This window comes from Amblyomma mixtum, chromosome 4 (assembly GCF_055824585.1).
Source record: "Amblyomma mixtum isolate Tamu chromosome 4, ASM5582458v1, whole genome shotgun sequence".
Classification (NCBI taxonomy): domain Eukaryota; kingdom Metazoa; phylum Arthropoda; class Arachnida; order Ixodida; family Ixodidae; genus Amblyomma; species Amblyomma mixtum.
The window spans coordinates 86,041,127-86,062,574 of NC_143015.1; the positions used below are offsets into that span (position 1 = coordinate 86,041,127).

The 21,448-nt window shown below is 47.5% G+C and overlaps 3 protein-coding genes across 5 annotated transcripts in view; 1 reads left to right on the forward strand and 2 right to left on the reverse strand.

Annotated features, from left to right (window-relative positions):
- LOC149347293 (uncharacterized) overlaps positions 1-13,485 on the reverse strand; it is a 50,120-nt gene extending 36,635 nt beyond the window's left edge. For both annotated transcript variants that reach the window (XM_089586992.1, XM_089586991.1), the window contains exon 1: positions 13,324-13,485. In XM_089586992.1, coding sequence (XP_089443118.1) covers positions 13,324-13,363 — 40 coding nt within the window. In that variant the 5' untranslated portion in view covers positions 13,364-13,485. The remainder of the gene's footprint in view (positions 1-13,323) is intronic.
- Positions 4,180-13,736, forward strand: LOC149347294 (uncharacterized). Of its 2 annotated transcripts, none has more exons than XM_089586989.1 (2): positions 4,180-5,543; positions 11,457-13,736. In XM_089586989.1, the coding sequence occupies exon 1, from the start codon at positions 4,291-4,293 to the stop codon at positions 5,521-5,523; it is 1,233 nt and encodes a 410-aa protein (XP_089443115.1). In that variant the 5' UTR covers positions 4,180-4,290; the 3' UTR covers positions 5,524-5,543; positions 11,457-13,736. The 2 variants fall into 2 exon arrangements, with proteins under 2 accessions (XP_089443115.1, XP_089443116.1); XM_089586990.1 differs by lacking the exon at positions 11,457-13,736 and adding an exon at positions 5,627-7,062.
- Positions 13,737-16,028: 2,292 nt separating this feature from the next.
- The window catches only part of LOC149347295 (uncharacterized), a 33,092-nt gene continuing 27,672 nt past the window's right edge, over positions 16,029-21,448 (reverse strand). Inside the window, exons 4-5 of the mRNA XM_089541533.1 lie at positions 16,970-17,109; positions 16,029-16,053 (exon numbers count right to left, since the gene is read on the reverse strand). Of these exons, the coding sequence (XP_089397659.1) occupies positions 16,029-16,053; positions 16,970-17,109 (165 nt within the window). The remainder of the gene's footprint in view (positions 16,054-16,969; positions 17,110-21,448) is intronic.

A 21,448-nucleotide genomic window follows, 5' to 3' on the forward strand; every position in this document is an offset into this window, starting at 1 on the left:
CATTCGCTACCTAGGGCACATTGTTGGTTCGGGGCGGCACGCTCCTGACCCAGAGAAACTGGCAGCGATAAGAGGGTTGAAAGCACCCGCAACGAAACGGGAACTCCGCAGTGTTCTGGGACTGTGCGGCTATTACCGCAGCTACGTACCGAACTATGCTGAGGTGGCGAGGCCATTGACAGAACTCACCGGTAAGAGGATTCCAAAAAATTCAGGGGGCACTTTGACTGTCTAAAGTGGGTAGAGGCGGAAGCGTTTTCCGCACCACCTTCGCTGTTTCTGTGGCACTGGTGGCGTCACATGTAATTGAGTACTAATTACTAAGTGATGACAAATCGCTAATTAATGGTTAATTACGGATTAATGCCTGAATACTAATTAACTGCTAATTAATGACGCTTAAGCTTCGCCTTTAGGAGTGGAACGCGACAGCGCGTTGTAGCGCTGCCAGGGAGTCCACGGAACGCCACCACCCGTTCGGCGCGATGCGTTGCCCTTTGAACGCAACGCTTTTTGAGGAAAGGAAATGGCGCAGTAATTCTCTGTCATGACGGTGGACACCTGAACCGCACCGTAGAGGAAGGGAGGAAGTGGGAGTGAAAGAAGATAGATAAAGAGAAGCCGTAATGAAGAAAATGAAAATTGTATTTGAGGAAAGGAAATTACGCAGTAACTGTGTCACAAAATTCACGGGGGGGGGGGGGCACTTTTCTGACCTAAAGTGTGGTCACTGATGTGTGGTTAAGATGTTAAGCTTCGCCCCTAAGAATGGAACGCGACAGCGTCTTGCAACACTGCCAAGGAGTCCATAGAACGCCATCGCCCATTCGGTTCTACGCCTCGCTCGTCGGTAAATTGGTTTTTGAGGAAAGGAAATGTATCTGTCTCTCATTTGTCGGTGGACACCTAAACCTCGTCGGAAGGGAATGGAGGAGGATGAGAGTGAGTGAAGACACCGTATTCACTAGACACGCTTTTGTTCATTCCAAACCATCGAGCTGGCATGGCGGAGTGGATAGATGCTCGTCTCTCACGCCGAAGACCGGGGTTCGATTCCTGAGCTCGACCAATTTCTTAATCGGTTTTATTTATTTATATGGCCTGACTAGTAAAGCTAATTAGGCGAATTGGGTAATTAAGCAATTAACTAAGCTCAGTCCCACTTACTTGGAGCATCACTATACGATCTCTTCAATTGGTTGCATGGTTACTAGCCAAAGTACAATTGGCCCCGTTTGAAATTCGCGCACTGTGACGTCACGACCGTTTCCTCCAATTGAAAAGCGTGACATTTTCTGTCGACAACTGCTGCTTACAACGATGAGACATTAAAGGCTTCCGCCTTAATAAGATTCCATGGCCGCGAAAAGCCGAGGATGCATTTCGACAGCTCAAAACGGCGCTCTGCGAAGCGGTAGCCTTAGCTACTCCGGACCCCAAAGGACCATTCTGGTTGTACACGGACGCGTCTGCCTTTGCCGCGGGAGCCTGCCTTTCACAGTGAGCGGAGGACGGCTCGGAACGGCCGACCGCGTTTGCGAGCCACAAGTTCTCCCCGGCGCAGACCTGTTGGTCTACCATCGAAAGAGAGGCATTTGCGCACGGGAGGCATGCCACTGTATGTATTTGAGTGTGCAATTTGCTTACGTTGTGTTGGTTCCCGTGTACATTTTGCTTTTGGTTTTGTTGCTGCCAGTGCTGGTGTAGCTGCGGCATGTCGCCCACAGGGTTGTTTTGTGACCCGTACCGATCCCTGCTTTGTTGTAATTCTAAAAGTGGCATTTCAGCTTTGTAGAATCTTGGGAAGGGCGTGTAAGGGATCGGTAGTGCACGCGGGGCCTTCGGGACCAGTAATTCTCCCTCAAAGCGAAGCGTCTCCTTTTTCGGAACGCGGCCGCTCGCGAATGCGCCGGGAAGTACGGCTGTCCACCCGCCCACGGTACCGATTCGCGCACGTGCTGGCACGAATGTGTATTTCTGTCGGTTTTTATTTTTATTTTGTGGTGGAGAGAATGTTCTACTCCGCACGTGCTGGCACGACCATGCGTTTCTGTTTGTGGAAAGGGCGTTTTGCCCTACGAGAGCTGGAGGGCTGGCCAGGCTCTCGATAAACCAATCATGTGAACATTGTAACATGATTGGAAGCCACCAAATGTGGGCCAGGCCTTTAGGTCTTTAAAACCACGCCCAGAAGCCGGAATAAGGGTTCTGCGCTAAGGTGAGATGCTATGCATCATCGGCTATGCCGAGTAGGGGCCTCCCCTAGTGTTAGCCAGTTCCGCCTTTTGTTGTTTGTCCTTTGCTATTTAATTTCTCTAGTGCCTTAACTTGTATCTAATGTAAATTGCTGTACATAAACTTCCAGTATTCGCCTTACCCCTGCATCTCAACTCATTACAAGACCGTCTCTGACGGGGCACCCCTGGTGCAAAGGAACGCTTAAGTCTTCAAGTGAACAAACCGTCTCTGGCGGGGCACCTCGGGTGCGAGGACGAAGAACCTGAACTTTACTCTTTATATATAGGCTGCCTGATCAAATGTGTGATTGAAGTCCAAGGTGGTCATGACTCAGTTAGCGATCACCTTAGTAAATACCTTTTAGGGAACGGAGAGTAAAATATTCCGGTATTGTGGTAAAAACTACTGGGCTAAGATGAAACCAATTATACTAAACAGTGATTAGCTAACCCTGTTTCCCCACCGTCAGATCTTGCTGTGGGGATGGCAGAGCGCGACAATATTGCAGCCAATGCTAGCTTTTGATTTTCAATCACACAATCGATCTTGCGCTTCAGACGAAAGGATGAACACAGATTGCAGCGTAGCCTAATGCGCCTTATGCATACGGTCTAGTCTTCGTTAATTCCTGCTGCATCAGTCGCGAGTGTTCTGCAGTCGCCAACCCTAGCGAGTTCATTGACCGGGATGCATCGCAAGTGGACACTACCTATGTGCTGCCTTACACACCCTAAATGAAGACTTCGTCACCCACCATCCCCGAGATGGCACATTTTAGAGGGCCAACTTGGCGGGTATCTTTGGCGCTGGTTGTTAACATCTATGGTCAAGCCGCATAATTCTTTTCAACGGTACGAAAGGTAAAGGTTTCTCCTCATCTTAACTACTGCTCTTATTGCACTCAGAAAAAAAGGACGAATGTTTTCACCGATGTCCCAAAATGTGAATTAAATAGTCGGCCAAATGGAAAGCCTAACTGTTGACCACGTACGGCGTTCGTCACTTGAATGCTGTAGTCTTATGAGACGAAATTCATTGAAAGATACAAAAGACTGATGGCTTGTGCATCGAACGCACCAAATATCACTTCGGCGGCTCTTTCGCATAAACAATGCAAGACCGCAGCAGCCGACATTGTTTATTTTTTCTTCAGACATCACCTCGCGATGCCAGAAGGCGCCACAGAAGGGGTTATAGCATAGAAAAAAAATTCAGGGGGCACTTTGACTGTCTAAAGTGGGTAGAGGCAGAAGCGTTTTCCGCACCACCTTCGCTGTTTCTGTGGCACTGGTGGCGTCACATGGAATTTAGTACTAATTACTAAGTGATGACATATCGCTAATTAATGGTTAATTACGGATTAATGCCTCAATACTAATTAACTGCTAATTAATGACGCTTAAGCTTCGCCTTTAGGAGTGGAATGCGACAGCGCGTTGTAGCGCTGCCAGAGAGTCCACGGAACGCCACCACCCGTTCGGCGCGATGCGTTGCCCTTTGAACGCAACGCTTTTTGAGGAAAGGAAATGGCGCAGTAATTCTCTGTCATGACGGTGGACACCTGAACCGCACCGTAGAGGAAGGGAGGAAGTGGGAGTGAAAGAAGATAGATAAAGAGAAGCCGTAATGAAGAAAATGAAAATTGTATTTGAGGAAAGGAAATTACGCAGTAACTGTGTCACAAAATTCATGGGGGGGGGGGCACTGTTCTGACCTAAAGTGTGGTCACTGATGTGTGGTTAAGATGTTAAGCTTCGCCCCTAAGAGTGGAACGCGACAGCGTCTTGCAACGCTGCCAAGGAGTCCATAGAACGCCATCGCCCATTCGGTTCTACGCCTCGCTCGTCGGTAAATTGGTTTTTGAGGAAAGGAAATGTATCTGTCTCTCATTTGTCGGTGGACACCTAAACCCCGTCGGAAGGGAATGGAGGAGGATGAGAGTGAGTGAAGACACCGTATTCACTAGACACGCCTTTGTTCATTCCAAACCATCGAGCTGGCATGGCGGAGTCATTCTGCTTCCGGCAGCCGAGCTGAACGGATCGCAGGGTCATGGGCTCCAGCGGAGCAGCGATAGCGGCCTTTGACGGCCGCGGAAACAGGATCGATGACTGCGGTGATAAGGATTACCAGATTATTTTGCCGACACTGCCAACAGGACGTGTTGTTTTCAACACCGTTTTTCTTCACGGCGACGTGCGAGCGAGGCCGTTCCGGGTCGAGGATTTCCGGGACGCCCTGGCCGAGACCGGTATGCTCCCCGACGTGGTCGCGTTGGGGGCGTACCAAATCAACCACGTGTGGGCGGTTACCCTGCGGAACACGGAGGCAGCAAAGAAGTTGCTCGCCTTCAACAAGCTGCAAGTTAAGAAACGCCGCTGCCTCATTATTGACCCGGAAGACCAGCAGGTAAAGCTGCGGCTACACTGGATGCTTCACGGTGTGGCCAACGACGACATCAGGACGGCATTCGCGGCGTTCGGCAAAGTGACCGACGTTACGCGTGAGCGGTGGCGGATACAAGGCGTCAATGACAAGAGCTCAACGACAAGAACGGTCCTACTGAAGTTGAAGCCCGGCTTGAAAGTGGATGACCTGCCACACCAGGTACGTGTCGCCGGAGAGTTGGCTCTTGTCGTAGCGCCTGGGCGTCCAATGCAGTGCTTGCGCTGCCATGGTACAGGCCACGTGCGGCGTGAATGCAAGGTTCCCCGCTGTACGAAATGCCGGCGATATGGCCACGCGGATAATGAGTGTGTCCGCACTTACGCGGTGGCTACGGGCGGGGCGTCGAAAGACGACTCTGCGGAACTCCTGATGGATGTAGTCGAGGCTGAAGAATCAGCGAAAGGCATAGAGAAACCCGAAACGCAAGCAGGATTGACGGGCTCTTCGGGACCCTCCAGCAGCGATGCCGCACGCAAGCCTGAAGGGGCAGAACCTACTAGAAAGGAGACGAAGGCGTCGAGCGGTGAAGTAAGCGTGCCAGCGTTCCAAGAAACCCAGCCAGCGTCTCTGACCGAGGAGAACCTTGACCAGAGCGGCGCCCGCACGACCGGCGTCCCTGCCCCAGCGAAGCGGCCACACGCCCAGACTGGAACCGAAGACGCCAAGGCGGAAGCCCCCAGCGTCGAAGAGCCGCCGGCAAAAACGACCCAAGGACGGCGGTCGTCCATCCGGCTACGATCAAATGTGTCGACGGAGAGGAGAGCCCTTGACAAGCCGCCCCCGCTGCCAGGCCTGGCACCAGCACCGGATGGCTCCGGTGTCAGTGATGTCGTCTAGCCAAGCGCTAGACGTGAAGGGTAAGCACCATGTCCCCGGACTCTTTCTTCTGCATTAAAATGGCTCATGCGTTCCCCATGAAAGTCGGTACACTTAATGTCAGGGGACTGGCAAGTAAGAAGAAGCAGAGCCAGGTGTACCGCCTTTTAACTGAGCACGACATTGACGTCCTGGCAGTGCAGGAAACGAAAATTGACGGGGAAGAGCAGACCGGGGACATGGTGAGACGTTTCACGTCTAGGTTTTTTGCAGTTGTCGCCCACGCTGTAGGAACGTCTGCGGGTTGTGCCATCTTTGTAAAGAATTTACCGGGACTTGAGGTTCAGGCATATACGGCGTGTCCTTCGGGTCGATTTGTTTTGGTTGACCTCCTGTACGACAAAACATATTGGCGCATCATTTGTGTGTACGCCCCAAATGCGGTGGATGAGAGAACAGCGTTTTTTCAACGCGTACAAAAGCACTTCAGTTGTGAGAAATGCCTGATCGTAATGGGTGACTTCAATTGCGTCCTGAGAGGCTGTGACAAAACCAGTGCAACGGCATTTAGGGACAGAAGCACTGAAGTACTCTCAGAAATTATAGACACGTGCAACCTCGATGATGTGGCCGAGTGTTTAGAGGGCGAGCGTTGTGTGAGACTCACCCATTTTCAACGGTCAAGCCATGCACGGCTAGATCGCATTTATGTGTCACCGAACGTTATTTCAAAATGCAGTAGCTACAATGTAGTACCGGTATCATTTTCGGATCATTGTTTAGTGAAGTGTGGGATAGGGACAAAAAAACGAGGAAATCAGTTTTCTTGGGAGATGTGGAAATTAAATGATAAGCTCATTACAGACGACATCTTTAGCAGGAAAGTCAACGAAGAAATCAGTAAATTAAAGCCGAGCGGGGAACTGACAGTATGGCAGCAGTGGGAACTTTGCAAACAACAAATAAAAATAGCAGCAATCGAAAGGTCAAGCTGCATACGACAAGAGGAGAAGCGTGAGGAGGACAATTTAAGATCTTTACTAGCTAGACTTCTCGAAAGAGAAAGCGAAGAGCCTGGAAAATGGATGGATGACATTAGGCAAATAAAAAATAAGATTGAACTCTTTGAAGAAGAACGCTATCGTGGCGCACTGGTGCGGGCTAGGGCGCAAGATATAGCTGATGGGGAGACACCTTCAAAACGAGCGCTAGGAATGGAAAAAACGCATGCTCAACGAAACCACATTGAACAGATTGAATGGGGCGGGGCGTTATCTGGAGAAAGCGGGCATATCCAGCAGGCATTTCTTGAATATTATCAGGCGCTGTTTGCAAAGCAAGAAGTGGATGTGAGCGCATTCAAGGAAAAGTTTCTTGGCGCTTTGCCGCGATTAGATGACGAACAGAAAGAAAGGCTGGAGCTGTCGATAACTGCGTCGGAGGTCGAGCAAGCGATAGAAAATTTGAACCTGGGAAAATCTCCTGGACCTGATGGGTTAAGCGCCGCTTTTTACAAAGCATATAAACACGAAATAGTGCCAGTACCGACAGCAGTTTTTAACGAAGCCTACAAAGAAAATGAATTGCCCCCGTCTTATGGTAAATCACATACAGTGCTAATCCCTAAATCCGATGACGCAGAAAAGTTAAAGCAGGTCACAGCATATCGTCCTATCGCCCTCACAAACGTGGATTATAAAGTTTTCATGAAGATTTTAGCCCGTAGACTACAGTCAGTAATTCAGGATATAGTCGGTCCCCACCAGACGTGTGGGATCAAGGGACGCTCTATTGTTTCCAATATTCATAAAGCGAGGTGTGTGCTGGAATGTTGTGATTACACAAATAGCTGTGTAGCCATCCTTCAGCTAGATCTTGAGAAGGCATTCGATTGTGTTTCGCACGATATCCTGTTCTGCATACTCGACCATGTGAATTTAGGGTCCATTATTTGCGAGGGAGTGGCCTTGGCGTACCGGAGCTGCACGACAAGATTAATTGTAAATAAGAGTTTGGTGGCCCCCATTAGCCTGCAGCGTTCGGTGCGCCAGGGTTGTCCCCTCAGCCCTCTTCTATTCTGTATTTACATTGAAGCGTTGTGTTTGAATATCATAGAAAGTGAAAAAATTCGAGGATTCCAGCTACAGGCAGCAGAAGTTAAGCTGCTGGCTTATGCGGATGATGTCGCGGTGTTCACAGTGAACCGGGAAGGTATATCCGAGGCCGTGGCATGCGTAAAAGAATTCACCAAGATCACCGGTAGTAAAGTGAATTGGTCAAAGTCCCTGGGGCTTTGGCACGGTGAATGGCCAACGAAGCCCGGTAATTTTGCAAACGTGTCCTGGGTGACGACCCCAGTAAAGTACTTAGGCGTTCCACTGGACGGTTATCGCGATAGCGATTCGTACTGGAAAGCACAGACGCAAGCCACGCGTGAAAAGGTGGAAAGGTGGAAAGGGCGACACCTTTCAATTTTCGCAAGGGCCACAGTGTGCAATCTGTTTTTTATGTCTAGGCTGTGGTATGTGATGCAAGTGTTGCATTGTGCAAGGATGAACGTACAGAGACTGCACCGGATCTTTGCCGTTTTTGTGTGGGCTGCGGACTGGGAACGCTGCAGCCGGACCAATTTGTTTAGGCGGGTGAAGGATGGCGGCCTGAGTCTGGGACACTTATTTCTGCGGCAGATTGTAAGCAGATTTTGTTTTGTGCGCGATGTAAGCGATCCGTTTTTGCGCACTGTGTGCCAATTAAGGCTCGGAAATGCACTGCCGGACTTTGTTGTCACAACCGAAAGTTTCTCGGGACGTATTTTTGGTTACTTTAGAGAGGTTGTCGCGAGTGTTCGATTCCTGTCTGTTCGATTTTCGTATGAATATTTAGCTTCTGTTAGCAGGAAAAAGTTGTATAAAGATTTGTGCGATGTAGTTCTTCCACAACCTATGTGCAGGGCCTTATACAATGGAGGCCAGGGACGCGACGTACTTAAGCGTGTGAAGGCGATGCAGGTGCCGCCAAGTGCAAAAACTTTTTTCTTTAAATTACATACCGGAACACTACCAGTAAAGGAATTCTTGGAAAGGAAGCAGTTATTTCTACCTTGGGGATCACATTGTTTAATTTGTAAACAACCAGAAACAATAGACCACGTTTTTTTGCACTGTTGGGAGGGGGTATACTTTTGGGACATCTTGCAACGGACTTTAAAAAAGGAATTTCCGCTCGACGCTCATGGTATCCGGTACTTGTCTGTAGAGAGTGAGGATGGGACACCATTCGACCTCATTATGCTAATGGGCCTCCATTGTATTTGGCGCTCCAGAATGGCAGGATATCATTGCGATCCTGATGCACGGCCAGCACGGATCTATTTTCGGGAGTGCATGCATAAGTATATTGAAGTTCAGAAACTTGCTCCTGAAGCTCCCGAGTGGCTCGAAAGAGTCGAGCCATTGGTGACGCTTAAGGAGTTTTAATATGACGAAGCCACGCACCCCCGGGCGGATAGTGTTGTTAATTATTGCTCATTGCGCTCTGTAAGTGTATTTGTGTACTGTGGTTCTTGCCGAAGTCAGGCAATAAATAAATAAATAAAAAAAAAGCTGGCATGGCGGAGTGGATAGATGCTCGTCTCTCACGCCGAAGACCGGGGTTCGATTCCTGAGCTCGACCAATTTCTTAATCGGTTTTATTTATTTATATGGCCTGACTAGTAAAGCTAATTAGGCGAATTGGGTAATTAAGCAATTAACTAAGCTCAGACCCACTTACTTGGAGCATCACTATACGATCTCTTCAATTGGTTGCATGGTTACTAGCCAAAGTACAATTGGCCCCGTTTGAAATTCGCGCACTGTGACGTCACGACCGTTTCCTCCAATTGAAAAGCGTGACATTTTCTGTAGACAACTGCTGCTTACAACGATGAGACATTAAAGGCTTCCGCCTTAATACATCTTGAGTAACATACTACACTTGTGCTTCAGTTAACGGACTACACGTTCGAATCTATTTGACAAAGAAGGAGTTGGTGTAGTTGCCAGTCTTAGCATGCATTGGCGAATATCAGGACTGCGGTCTATGCGCATGGAAACATAATGAGTCTTTGATGTAGCTGCCTGTTTTGTCATGTACTCAGTGGTAGACAGAGGTCGGTCAGATAGTTTTGATGATCACAAAGCGAACAAGGGAGGGCAAAACCTCATGGTGATTGTCGAGATGTCGACAAGTGGACTTCTACAGTTGCTGACTCAGTCTTAGGGAAGTTTATTGCTTGCTGTATGAATCTGAATTTAGCCTTTGAACTACCACTGGCCAATTAATTGTCCACGGCATGCCAGCGAATTCCTCACGCTCATGAAGGTCAGTAATGTGTCATTTGGCTCCTTAAAGATAAACGTTTTCTAAAGCGAGCATACACAAACAATAACGGAGCGAGTATGTTGGTTCATGTTAACAGCTCAAAGCGTGCCAGGAGAGTTCAAAATTACGACATGATGCAAAGAACTAGACAAGGAACAGACTTGCTTTTGGAAGTTTTATTGCCGGAATTTATTGTGTTCCATTGGATGTGGAACTGACCGTTCTTACGCAATAACCAATGCCAACGAGTTCCTTTTGCCTCCGCTGTCGTGTGGCTGTGGGCTCGTTGTTTACCAACCTGCAGCAGAGTGATAGCAATGACAGCGTATTATGTAGTCCTTGGCAATAATCACCGTTTTGCCCACGGAACTGTGAAAACGAGCTTGGGTAAATCGCATATTCTATCCTGTATTTGCTATGTGAGCAAGGGTTTTAATTTCGATCCTTCCATTTGAGATGTATGTGTTGTACAGATGTATGTTTAGGACGTAGGTGTTCAAGCAGTAATTTTTCAAAGCCAAATCAAATACGAATAATACAGTTTGGTATCGAGTGGAGTGTGAATGGTGTAACTATCAGTCGAAACTAGTACGAATCGCACAGTGCCCGATCAAAAGCGGATAAGAATCGAATATTCGTAGCGTGCAAGCGGAAACAGGGAAACGCTAGCAGCAGGGCTGCGGTGCGGCGCTAAAGCTCACGTAGATAAAGCAATAGCTTCAAGAGCAATTCTTTATATAACAGCTCTGCGACCGCCATGTGAAGCTTACGCAGAGAAAAATTAATTGCTGTTTCGGCTAAAAGCAGTGAATTAGCTAATTTCAAAGGATGAGGAGGGCGGGAGCTATATAACCTGTATGATCTCAGAGATAGCTGATTGCAAGGAAGTTAGCAAAATTTAGAATAATACTGCTGCGTCGTTCAGTTTTGGAGAGGATGTTTCAGAGTTATCAAAGCTACCACATGACTGGAAGGCGCTGCGGCGATTTCGTGCCTACGCTGACCCAATGCAGCGGGCGCTGTTTTCGACACAGTCGCGTAAAGGAGGCATGACTTTTGTTAATGCTAGTTATTCGGAAAAAAATTCAATATTTCAAACATTCGCTCCCCGAATAGGAGGATATTGGATTCGGTCTGCTCCCCTGCTGGAGCATCTCAGGAACACGAACAAGAGGCACAGGGAAGCAATGCGCAGCGAGCTGTTAGCATGTCAGGCGGCCTTCCTGCGATCGAGATATAGCGGTGTGTGAGTTACTGGCACTCCGTCGCTGTAGCTTTTTCTTCATCACCAAGAAAATTTGTCGCGTAGTATCGACAACTCGGGCAGTGCCTTAAGCACCCTGAAATGATTGCTCCGTGAATCCGTCCTTCCCTTCATGGGAGTTACAACATAAAGCTACGTATTGATGCTGCTGCTAATGATGATGATCATGCTTAGTGGCACATTTACACGACGGAGGATCGGCCAGGTGCATAGCGGATGCAAACGTACCCATGTACAAGGAGTGGAGTATTTGGATAACTTTGTGATTGTATCGAAGCTATCTCTACTTCCTGGCTTACTCATTCTTATATTCTCTATCTTCTTACAGGACCACTTGCTAGAAAATGTATTAACTTCCTCGCCTCTCAGTGTGCCCTGACTGGACATCCTGGACATGACAGGTTGCTGCTCAGCTCCTCTCCTTTTCGCCTTACGGGAGCTCCTATGCTCTCCTGTTCATCTTTGTCTATTGATACCCTTAAATGAAGGCTACCAAAGATTTCAATACGATGTTGTTTATGTACGCAGTATTTTGCATATCGAAAATCTGCATCGTAAACAGGCAATACATCCGTTGATTGCTCCATTAGAACGCTTGTAGAGTTCTGCCATTTTTTGGGAAAAATGCAGACTATTGGTTTTCTAGGGCAGTGTTAACCACCGGTGTAAGGAGGAGAGAGTTTCAAAGCAAGATTTATCTACGCACCGAAAGATTGAATCATTTCAATCAATACTCTCAAATTTATCTTACAATATTCCACAGGGGTCTTACAGTTAAAACTGATGACTAAGAACTTTTTGAGTTTTGACTTTTTGATTATTGGCTACTTTTTCATGCAAGACCACTACCACAGCTCTGTTAAACCCTTAAAAAGAAACAGACAGCATAGCTGGCGGTCAAATATCGCAGATACACTACTCTGCATAAGGAAGGAAAACGGGAGAGGAAGATGAAAGGTAAGCGAAAGGAAATAAAAAAGGAAACGAGAAACAAGGCAATTGAATTCGCGTTTTGATTCATGACAACAAACGCTAAAAGACAGCAAATGGTGGCGTGCAGTGCCAACGGAAGAGAGTGAAGAAGTTCGCTGCATGAAGAGTGCATGTTGGTGAGATGTATATACATATCAGAGCTTGTCGAGAGACCGACGTCGTTTCAATACACAAATGAAAAAATCATTGCCCGTCTCTGCTGCATTATGGCTGTCTAAAGAACCTAATAAAAAGCCCATGGTTACAGGCACTTGGGGGAGCGACTCCGTGATCGCAGCCTGCACGGTCGTCGGCATACGCTGGACATTCAAGGAGAACGCGCACTGCTCAGAGTTAGGCACAGCTGTTGCAATGAATACTGTTCCCTTGTCCTAAACAGTACCGTAAGTCATTTGTAAACACTGCATTCAGCCAAAGTTGGTGGTAAAGAGCTTCCAGTCGGCACGGTAGTCTTGGCAGCAGTAGAGATCTTCAATGTGAGTTGAGCGCATGAACAGATGGGTAATGATGCAACGACATGCTCCAGAGCCGATAGTTCTATATATCTTTTAGGCAGTTGTGACGCATTTCATTTCGTGAAAAAGTCGTTATGTGATGAATAAAGCCTGTATTAGTCCGGTTGAAGCGCTGATAGATGGAAAACAAGTTAGCGATAGAGCACGATCTCCAGAGCCAAAGCAACGCTGACATGAAGCATCGAGGCATCCATCTTAAAAGCAATTTTCGACGTACATTTCACACGCCTCGTTTTATGCGGTTCTAAGAGGCTTGTCGCAAAGGCTTTCTAATATGAGCTCTGTCCTGCTATTTTGGCACAATATATCTTACCAGGCACCAGAATCGGACGGAAACCAAGTTATGTACCGACACAGGGACAGTGTAACCGAGGAGGTTGTACATGAGTTCTATGTGATTTTTGTGGCCACTGACTAATTACTGGCAATTGTGGCGCTGAAGGCTTTGCTGACAATATCGGAGTGGGGCGAAAACGGCGAAGATATGTGTGGTTGCATCTGACACGGAAGGTTTAGCATTTTGGCAGGAAGGGTTACCGCTCCCCAGGAGACCGTCGTTATTTTTCACACGCGGAGAGGCTTCCGCTAGAAGTGTAAATATGCGCACACGCATTGATTGTGTTCATTCCGTTTGCTTAGATAGCTGGAAGAGGTGCAAGACGCTGTACAGACAGTGAAGCTGCTCACATTGAACCAGTTTGCCGTAGAAGCGATACACTAAATCCATCTTCCTCTTGATTGTGGGATTGGCGGCTCTGGCAGAGTTCAGCGGTTTGATGATAGTGCAGGCCAGTCGTTGTAGGAGGTTCACGCCCTGCCGCGTACGTCCGAGGTGGAGCTCGTGCAGCATACACTGCAGAGAAACACAGGGTTGCTCAGTTAAATTGGCGCTCCTCACGTCTGAAATAAACTTCCAATGTTTTTCTCTTCCTGCGGCTTAGATTTATCATATAGGTGCGTTACTACAGCCACCGCACCATGCTTGGATTCCCCGCGCCTCTCCCACATCTATTATTCAAACACGGTGACGTAGCCCTATGACGTCCGCGGAAGGAGAAACAAAAGCTTAGGAGGGGAACTTGGGTGGTTCATGGGGTTTAACGTGTCAAGCAGCTAAGGATATGAGAGACGCCGCAGTGAAGAGTTCTTGGAATTTCGACCCCCTGGTGCGCTTTAACGTGCACTGACATCGCACAGTTCACGGGCCTCTAGAATTTCGCCTCCACAGAAATTCGACCGCCGCGGCCAGGATCGAACCCTCGTCTTTCGTGTCAGCAGCCGTGCTCCACACCCACTGAAACACCGCGGCGACTCAGAAAGCTTACGAGAGGTCGTGTCTATGTGGGTGGAGCGCCAACAAGTGTGGCAGGTTACGAAACTAATTGGAAGATGAAAATTGCTGCGCTGGAATTTTTAAGGCGAAAAGCCTCTAATAACAAATCTTTGTCGACGGAAAGTTGTCGACAGAAAATTGTCAGCAGAAGGATGTTTCATTGCATATTTGTATTTTGTTGAATGCTTTATGTGCATTTTGTTGTAATATCAGTTTGCATTTTCCTCATGCGTTTGTCCAAATGCTTTGTTTTTTTTTATGTTTTGATGCAAGACCGGACGATTTCCTTATTTTTGTTCAATGTTTTGTGTTCAAAAATTATGCACATTTTTCCTATGTGGTTGCCCAAATACGCTGTTTTGTATTGGACCGGATACTAGCCATGTACGCTATCGGTCAATATAGTTTGTATAAAGTTTCCTTGGATGAGCAACTGAAGTCTTTAATTGATTGATTGATGTCAGCAGAGGTGTCACGCTTTTCAGTTGGTCGAAATGGTTATGACGTCAGAGTGCTCGGATGCCCTCTCCCCCCTCTCTCCCTTCCTTTCCTGAAATACAAGTTTCATATTCATTACGGTAAAATGGTTTTTGAGGAAAGAAAATGGAGCAGTACCTGTCTCACATATATCAGCGGAAACCTGAACCGCGCCGTAAGGGCTAAGGTAGGAGTGAAAGAAGGAAGAAAGAAAGAGGTGCAGTAGTGGAGGCTCCGGAGCAATTTCGACCACCTGGGGATCTTTAACACGTGCACTGATATCGCACAGCACACGGGCGCCTCTTGCGTTTCGCCTCCATCGAAACGCGGCCGCCGCCGTCGGGTTCGAACCCGGGCAGACCGGCTCGGTAGACGAGCGCCTTACCACTGAGCCACCGCGGCGGGCCCCTCTTTCACTTTCTTCTTTAACTCCTGCTTCCTCCCTTCCTCTAAGGTTCGGTTCGGGTGCCCACCGACAGGAGAGAGAATTACTGCGCCATTTTCTTTCCTCAAAAGGTGTTGCGTTCAAAGGGCAAAGCATCGGGCCGAGCGGGTGGTGGCGTTCCGTGGACTCCCTGGCAGCGCTACAACACGCTGTCGCGTTCCACTCTTAAAGGCGAAGCTTAACCGTCATTAATTAGCAGTTAATTATTATGTAGTAGTTAATCAGTAATTGACTATTAATTAGTTATTTGTCATTAATAGTGTGTGACGTCATCGATTGGTGACGTCACCAGTGCCACAGAGGCAGTGAAAGTGGTGCGGAAAGCGCTTTCGCCTCTACGCACTTTAGACAGTCAAAGTGCATCAGAATTTTTTTTCGTTAAGTTCTCAAAGATGTGCAGGAAGATTTTGGTCTAAGTTTGTATATCAGGTGGTAGTTGAGTAAAAGCCTAATAATAGTCCTACAGTAGTCAAAATTACATATTTTACCTGCTGTACGAGAACGTGCTGCATTCATAGAGAAGACAAACTAGGAAAGCTTTACTTTTATGTAATCTATTAAAATTGATTGCAGTATTATGCAACAATGTACAGATTGTGCTCTTAAGAGCTCTCTACGGAATTAAAAACTCTGAAAATACATTACCATTGAAAGACATTTTATACTTGCAGATGTTACATTATATTTGAGAAATAACAAGATGCCTAGTTATCCGTGCACCATCATTAAGTAATAAACAACGCTGGAAAATGGCAGACATAGACAAGAAAGACGCACAACTGCGTATTGATGTCTCCTTCGCGTCTCTGTTCGTCATCAGCCAGCGCTGCAAGTTACATAATGACAGAACCCACCGCGGCAACACATCCCATCTGTCTGCATTTGATAGTTGAAGGAGCCCTTATGCAGTTAGGTGTGCCCATTGACATGGTTAAGCACAAAAAATAATACCTTTAAAAATTTTAACTAATAATATGAGATCGCGGATGACGAAAACGCCATTTTATTTTTCTAAAATGGTAACCATACATGGGGTTATTCGAACTTGATCTAATGGTTCTGAAACACATGTTGACCATGTTAAAGGAAAGAATAAATTGCCTGTTATGAAAAAAATTAAACTTACCGCCACTGACTTCACCAGATTCTGAAGTACTTGGTCCTTAAAAGGAAGAAAGAAATTGATATTGAACTTAAATGGTGGGGGGCATAAGGTCCCTAAGCACACGTATATGATCTGACGGACGCCCTATTGGGGAGTTGCGCAATAATTTAGACCACCTGGGGATCCTTACTTTGCGCTGACATTACACAGCAGTTTGGTGTTTTTGCATTTCGCCTCATCGCAGTACGGCCGCCACTGCCGGCATCGAACTCACGACCCGCGATGAATAATTGTAAGTAATGGTACTGGAACGAGCTTGGAAGAATAAGATCCTTTGCTGCATGTGCGGTTCGTAATTTGTGAACTTCATTTGAACAGCTAACGTTATTACGCATCGTAATGTTTAATTTCATGTCCCGAAATTGCACCAACTCACCATTGTACCAATTACTGCACACTTGAAAGGCGAGACTATGAAATTAAGCACGATGCCTGACTAATTTCATTACAAAAGATCCTTAGTAGCGTTTAGTCATGAGAATAGGGTTTACAGTTTCAATGAGTTGACTCACCGTGGCGTACTGGCCGCCTTCACACACCATGGTATCGCTTAAGCACTGGAAGAGAAGACATTTCGAGACAGTGAACACAAGTGCACAGTCGCTGTCCCATAACTTGCCTAGAAAGTGCATTTCCAGGGACAAGCATTGCAACAGGATGCCAATTCTTTAGCAGCACCACGATGCAGAACACATAGCACTGGCAGTGAAAACTTTCTCGAGCGAAAATAATATTACCGATCCAAGTTACTTTAGCGCTTTCTTTGCGTACAGCCTAGAATGGGTAAATGTGGGGTAATTGTGACGAAAGTATTACACAGGGTACCATTAAATAAAATCTTGCGAGCTTTGCTTTTCATGTGGGAAACAAAAATAAAAACAGCCCAAAGACTTGGGACGGGCGCCGGCCACACCTTTTCAAGATTGGGTTTTCCAGGCAGAGCAATAGAGATTGATTCCGAGCACATCTGGTCTCCCGATAGAACAGTCGAGCAATCCGGCTCATTTTTCTCCTTGCACAGGGGATCAACCAGAGCCGGAAGCGGGGTAAGTCCTGCAGCACAGCCAGAGTTTACTCGATTTGTTCTTGCTTAACATTATGTAAATAAATATATCATCAATCACTCAATTTTCAAATGAAAGAGCGTCAAATTCAAACAATGAAACAATCAAACATATCATGAAAAATATTCTCCAAGTCAATCATTACATCAGACAATTAGCCCCGGAAATTATGGACATGAGAAATTTAGGACAGCTTTTTGCTAAAACGGTTAAGCGTTACGGCCTGCAGCGCTTCAATTTAAGAAGTCGGGTTCATTTGTATTACTTATTGTACAATGAGTGATTGTACACAGAACATTAAGGCTGACACGTAGTTTTGGACTCGCACCCCGCGCATCCATATTATTGACCAAATCCTACGAGAGATGCGTTTGGGGTCCATTTGGATCACGCGCCTAAAGATGGTGCCACATTGCTAATTTCCTGCTGTTGCAAACGTGTGATTTGTCAGAAGCTAATCACGTGAAGCCGGAGTTGTGACGTCATTGATGATGTTAATTGTTCATGTCGGACGGGCAACTTCTTCAACGCAGGTCATTCCACGACGCGTTTTGGTATTCGTACGGGAGAGACAAACTCACATCGCGTACATATTTCCTCAGAGGAGCTGAACGGGAGGCCACGTGTGCACTTGTATCCACTGTAAACCGCTGGGTACCAGGCGGCTACGGATTCGAACCCCGCATCTGCCTCATACGAAATGAATACTCAAATAATAGGCGACCGCTGCGTTACTATTTCTGTCCTTGTGTTTTCAGTTATGACAGAGGGACGGCACCCATTCTATTACTACTAAAACTGTTAGGACTACTCTTTCCGCTTTTTTATTGCCTGTGTCAGCGGATAACTTTTCAGATAGAAGGCTAAGAACATGAAGGGACCTTTTAAACAATGCGCCTCCATGATGGTTCAGTGGTTAGTCCTCTACTACAGTCGGAGGAACCGGATTCAATACAGGCAGCGGAGGCCGTGTTTATATACAGATGACACGCAAGAGGCGCCCATGTACTCTTCGATATCAGTGCACGCTTAAAGAATAGACACATCAAATTTACAGATGCGGGTATTACTCTGTCGAATGGAGCACCAAATATTCTTGTACTATAAGCAGCGAATGAAACGCGGACAAGAAAGCTGAGTTGGCAACACAAGAATACAACATATTAGCTCCTAGTCATCAACGCTGCGTGATCTTCCGTGGACCAGTCATAGGGCACTGCCAAAGTAGAAAACGTGAGGACATCAGAAATTGGGAAGTTAGGCCGCTCCCCACAATTCCTTACGACGCCTCAAATTTTGGTTGTAAGCTCATCGTAAAACATGGATTAATGCAAATCAGAAGGTCGGAATAGTGAAATTCAGTTTGACAACCCAGTCGAAGGCACTATAAGATACTAGAAGGTGACTAATGCTTGCAATATGTGTTTAATCGAATGGTTTCACCCGTTGTTATTCCGGGAAAATAGCAAGAACCGTCAACACTCATTGTACACACCCCACTAGATTACCTATGTTTTATCGCATTTTCTATGTTGAGAGTGAGGTTAGAAGACATTTAAATTTTTGTTTTGTTTCTTAGCATTGTCTACGTGTACCTTTCACTGGCTTGAGCCCGTGAGTATCATTAAGAAAAATGAACAAACAAACACACTAGAGCTTTATACTGGCTCAAGCAGGTTTTTGACGTGTTCATTAAAGGGGTACGGGCATTGTTGAAAAACAAGCCCACTGCATAGATGAGGCATCAAAGATAACTTCTGCAAAATACTAGAACTGTGCGCGCCCCGAAAAGCTGTAAAATTGAAATCAAAGCTCATTCGTTCTTTCCTTCCAAAAGCAAACGTCGTCTTCCTCTGCTCTGGCTCCCGAGCCTCCGGGTTGACGTCATTCTGAAAACGTTCACTGCAGGCATTCTATTGGTGCGTCCTCTCTAACGGGCGAAGGGTGGGCGTAGCCGGTTCGTCGCGCGGTTTGCTCGTTGTGCGCACGCTTTCCGCAGCGCCTTCCGTTTTCGCAGCACACGCACAGAAGCCCGCATAGAGAAAAAAAACTGATGAGTGAGCGTCCGGCGACAGCCTTGAAGCCTAGTCATAAAAAGTAAAAATATGGTAAAAATCACGGACAACACGGAAGGCGAACAACACGGAAGGCACGGAGTGCGGGAATACATGTATGAGCACAGCGGAGCAAGGCTGCAAAGGCGCGCACACCAAGCAATGCACAATGACGATGGCGAAGCGGCGGACGAACGCAGGCCGGTAAAAGCTAGGGGTCAAGCAGTTTTGTTGCACATCCAACCAGGAAGGGCAGGGAAGAGAGTGGAGAAGGTGAAAAAAAATCTTCAAACGAGCAAACAAACAAAAACAAAGATACCCAAAGAGCAAAATAGAGAGGGCGCTGAGAGACCCGCCGCTCCCCCCCCTCCCCCCCCCCCCCCCCCCCCCCCCCCCCCGAAAGAAAATTATAGCGCGGCTAGCAAAATGTAAGCAAAGTGCGCCACCAGAAACCACACCTCCGGATAACATCGGAGGAGGAAGGACGATTTTCCCCTGCGGAGCCCACTCAACGAGGCGCGCGAGAGAAAAATCCCGAGCTGCAAAAGGAATGAGTGGAGCATGGAGAGGTAGCTTGATTGCGATGCTGTAGGTACACTTCTAATGAGTCTTTTAAAAAAGATTTGTGGGCGCGCTTTCCAGGGACGACGCCTCGCTACCAGAGAGGTAGAAAATATTTTCGACCCCGAGGTGAGCAGTTGCCCTTTAAGAGTTACCCCCAAGGCGAAGCAAAGTGAACTTTTTGTGAAATTTTAGTTTCAGCTTTCGGACCATCCTAGTAAATTTTTTCGTAAAAAAAAAGAATGACGCTGTTATAGACTTATAATATCGCATGATTTGAATAGGCAGACAGGCTGAGACATAGGTAAATAGTACGGCTCCGCAACAATACATGCGACATCAGTTTTCAGCTGAGTATGGTCGAAAACTTTTGACCCTTTATTTTCCAAAGCATTAGTTGCTGTAAAGACGAAGATGAACATTCTGGGTAGCGGCGGCAGTGCCATCGCTGCGCGTGCTTTGGGCTCGCTTTGGCTGACCGCAGACTGTTGCCGCCCTGCTCCTGCGGTCCCAGTGCCTTCAATAAACCCCCGTCTCACATTTGGTGGAGGTGCTTTGTAACGATATCGGCTCTGGAGCTCCGTAACCGCACTCTTCCGACACCTGCGATGCCTGTGGACACCCAACATCAAGCTGTGCAAGCAGGTCCACCGACTGTCATCTGTGCCGGCTCCCTTCGCCAGCTGGACCCGGCTATCCTCAGCGGAACAGATGAACATAAGGTGGAAGATTGGCTCGCATCTTACGAACGGGTGAGCCTGTGTAACAAATGGGACTACGAGACTAAGCTCAACAATGTCATTTTTTATCTTACTGGTGTCGCCAACTTATGGTATCGCAACCATGAAGGAGACTTTGTAACTTGGTCGGGCTTCGAGACGAAGTTCTCCGAAGCCTTTGGTCGCCCGGCTATCAGACAACTCCGCTCCGAACAGCGCTTCCGTGAACGGTCGCAGCAGGTTGGCGAAAGCTTCACTAGCTATATATAGAAGATGTAATCGCCCTTTGCAACCGAGTGAATGTCAGCATGCCGGAAGCTGAGAAGATAAAGCAGATCATGAAAGGTATTGATGATGACGCCTTTCAAATGCTGCTAGCGCGGGACTTGCGCACCATTTCAGAAGTCATCACGCTGTGCCCGATCTTCGAGGAACTGCGTAAGCAGAGGGTCCTGACTCGTCAGCACTCAGCTCAGGTAGAGCCACTTGCTGGACTGACACCCGCAGCTGATAACTCCTCTCTGCTGCAGCACGTCAAAAACATTGTGCATGAGGAGGTGGCCCGTCAGCTTTCACTTTTGCCTAGCCCTCAGGGGTCGCCACCATATTTGGCTCCGGCTCTCCAACATGCTATTCGAGAGCAGGTTGCTGAGGCGCTTCCGTCCGCCCATTCACCATCACATGTCGCTGCTCCGCTTACGTACGCTGACGCCGCCCCCAGACCTGTCGGCACCCCTCTGAGTTATGCCAACGTCTTCCCTAGACCTGCCGCCCGTCCACTGACTTACGCCGAAGTCGTCCCTCAAACTCAGCCTCCTACGTACCCTACAGTGTCAGTGCCCGTACCAGCGCTGGCACCTTATCTGCGACCCTCTCCACGAGACCGAGATCCCTGGCGTACAACGGATAACCGGCCTATTTGCTACACCTGCGGATTGCCTGGGCACGTAGCCCGCCATTGTCGCCGCCGTCTCCCAGGTTCGGCACCGCCTGT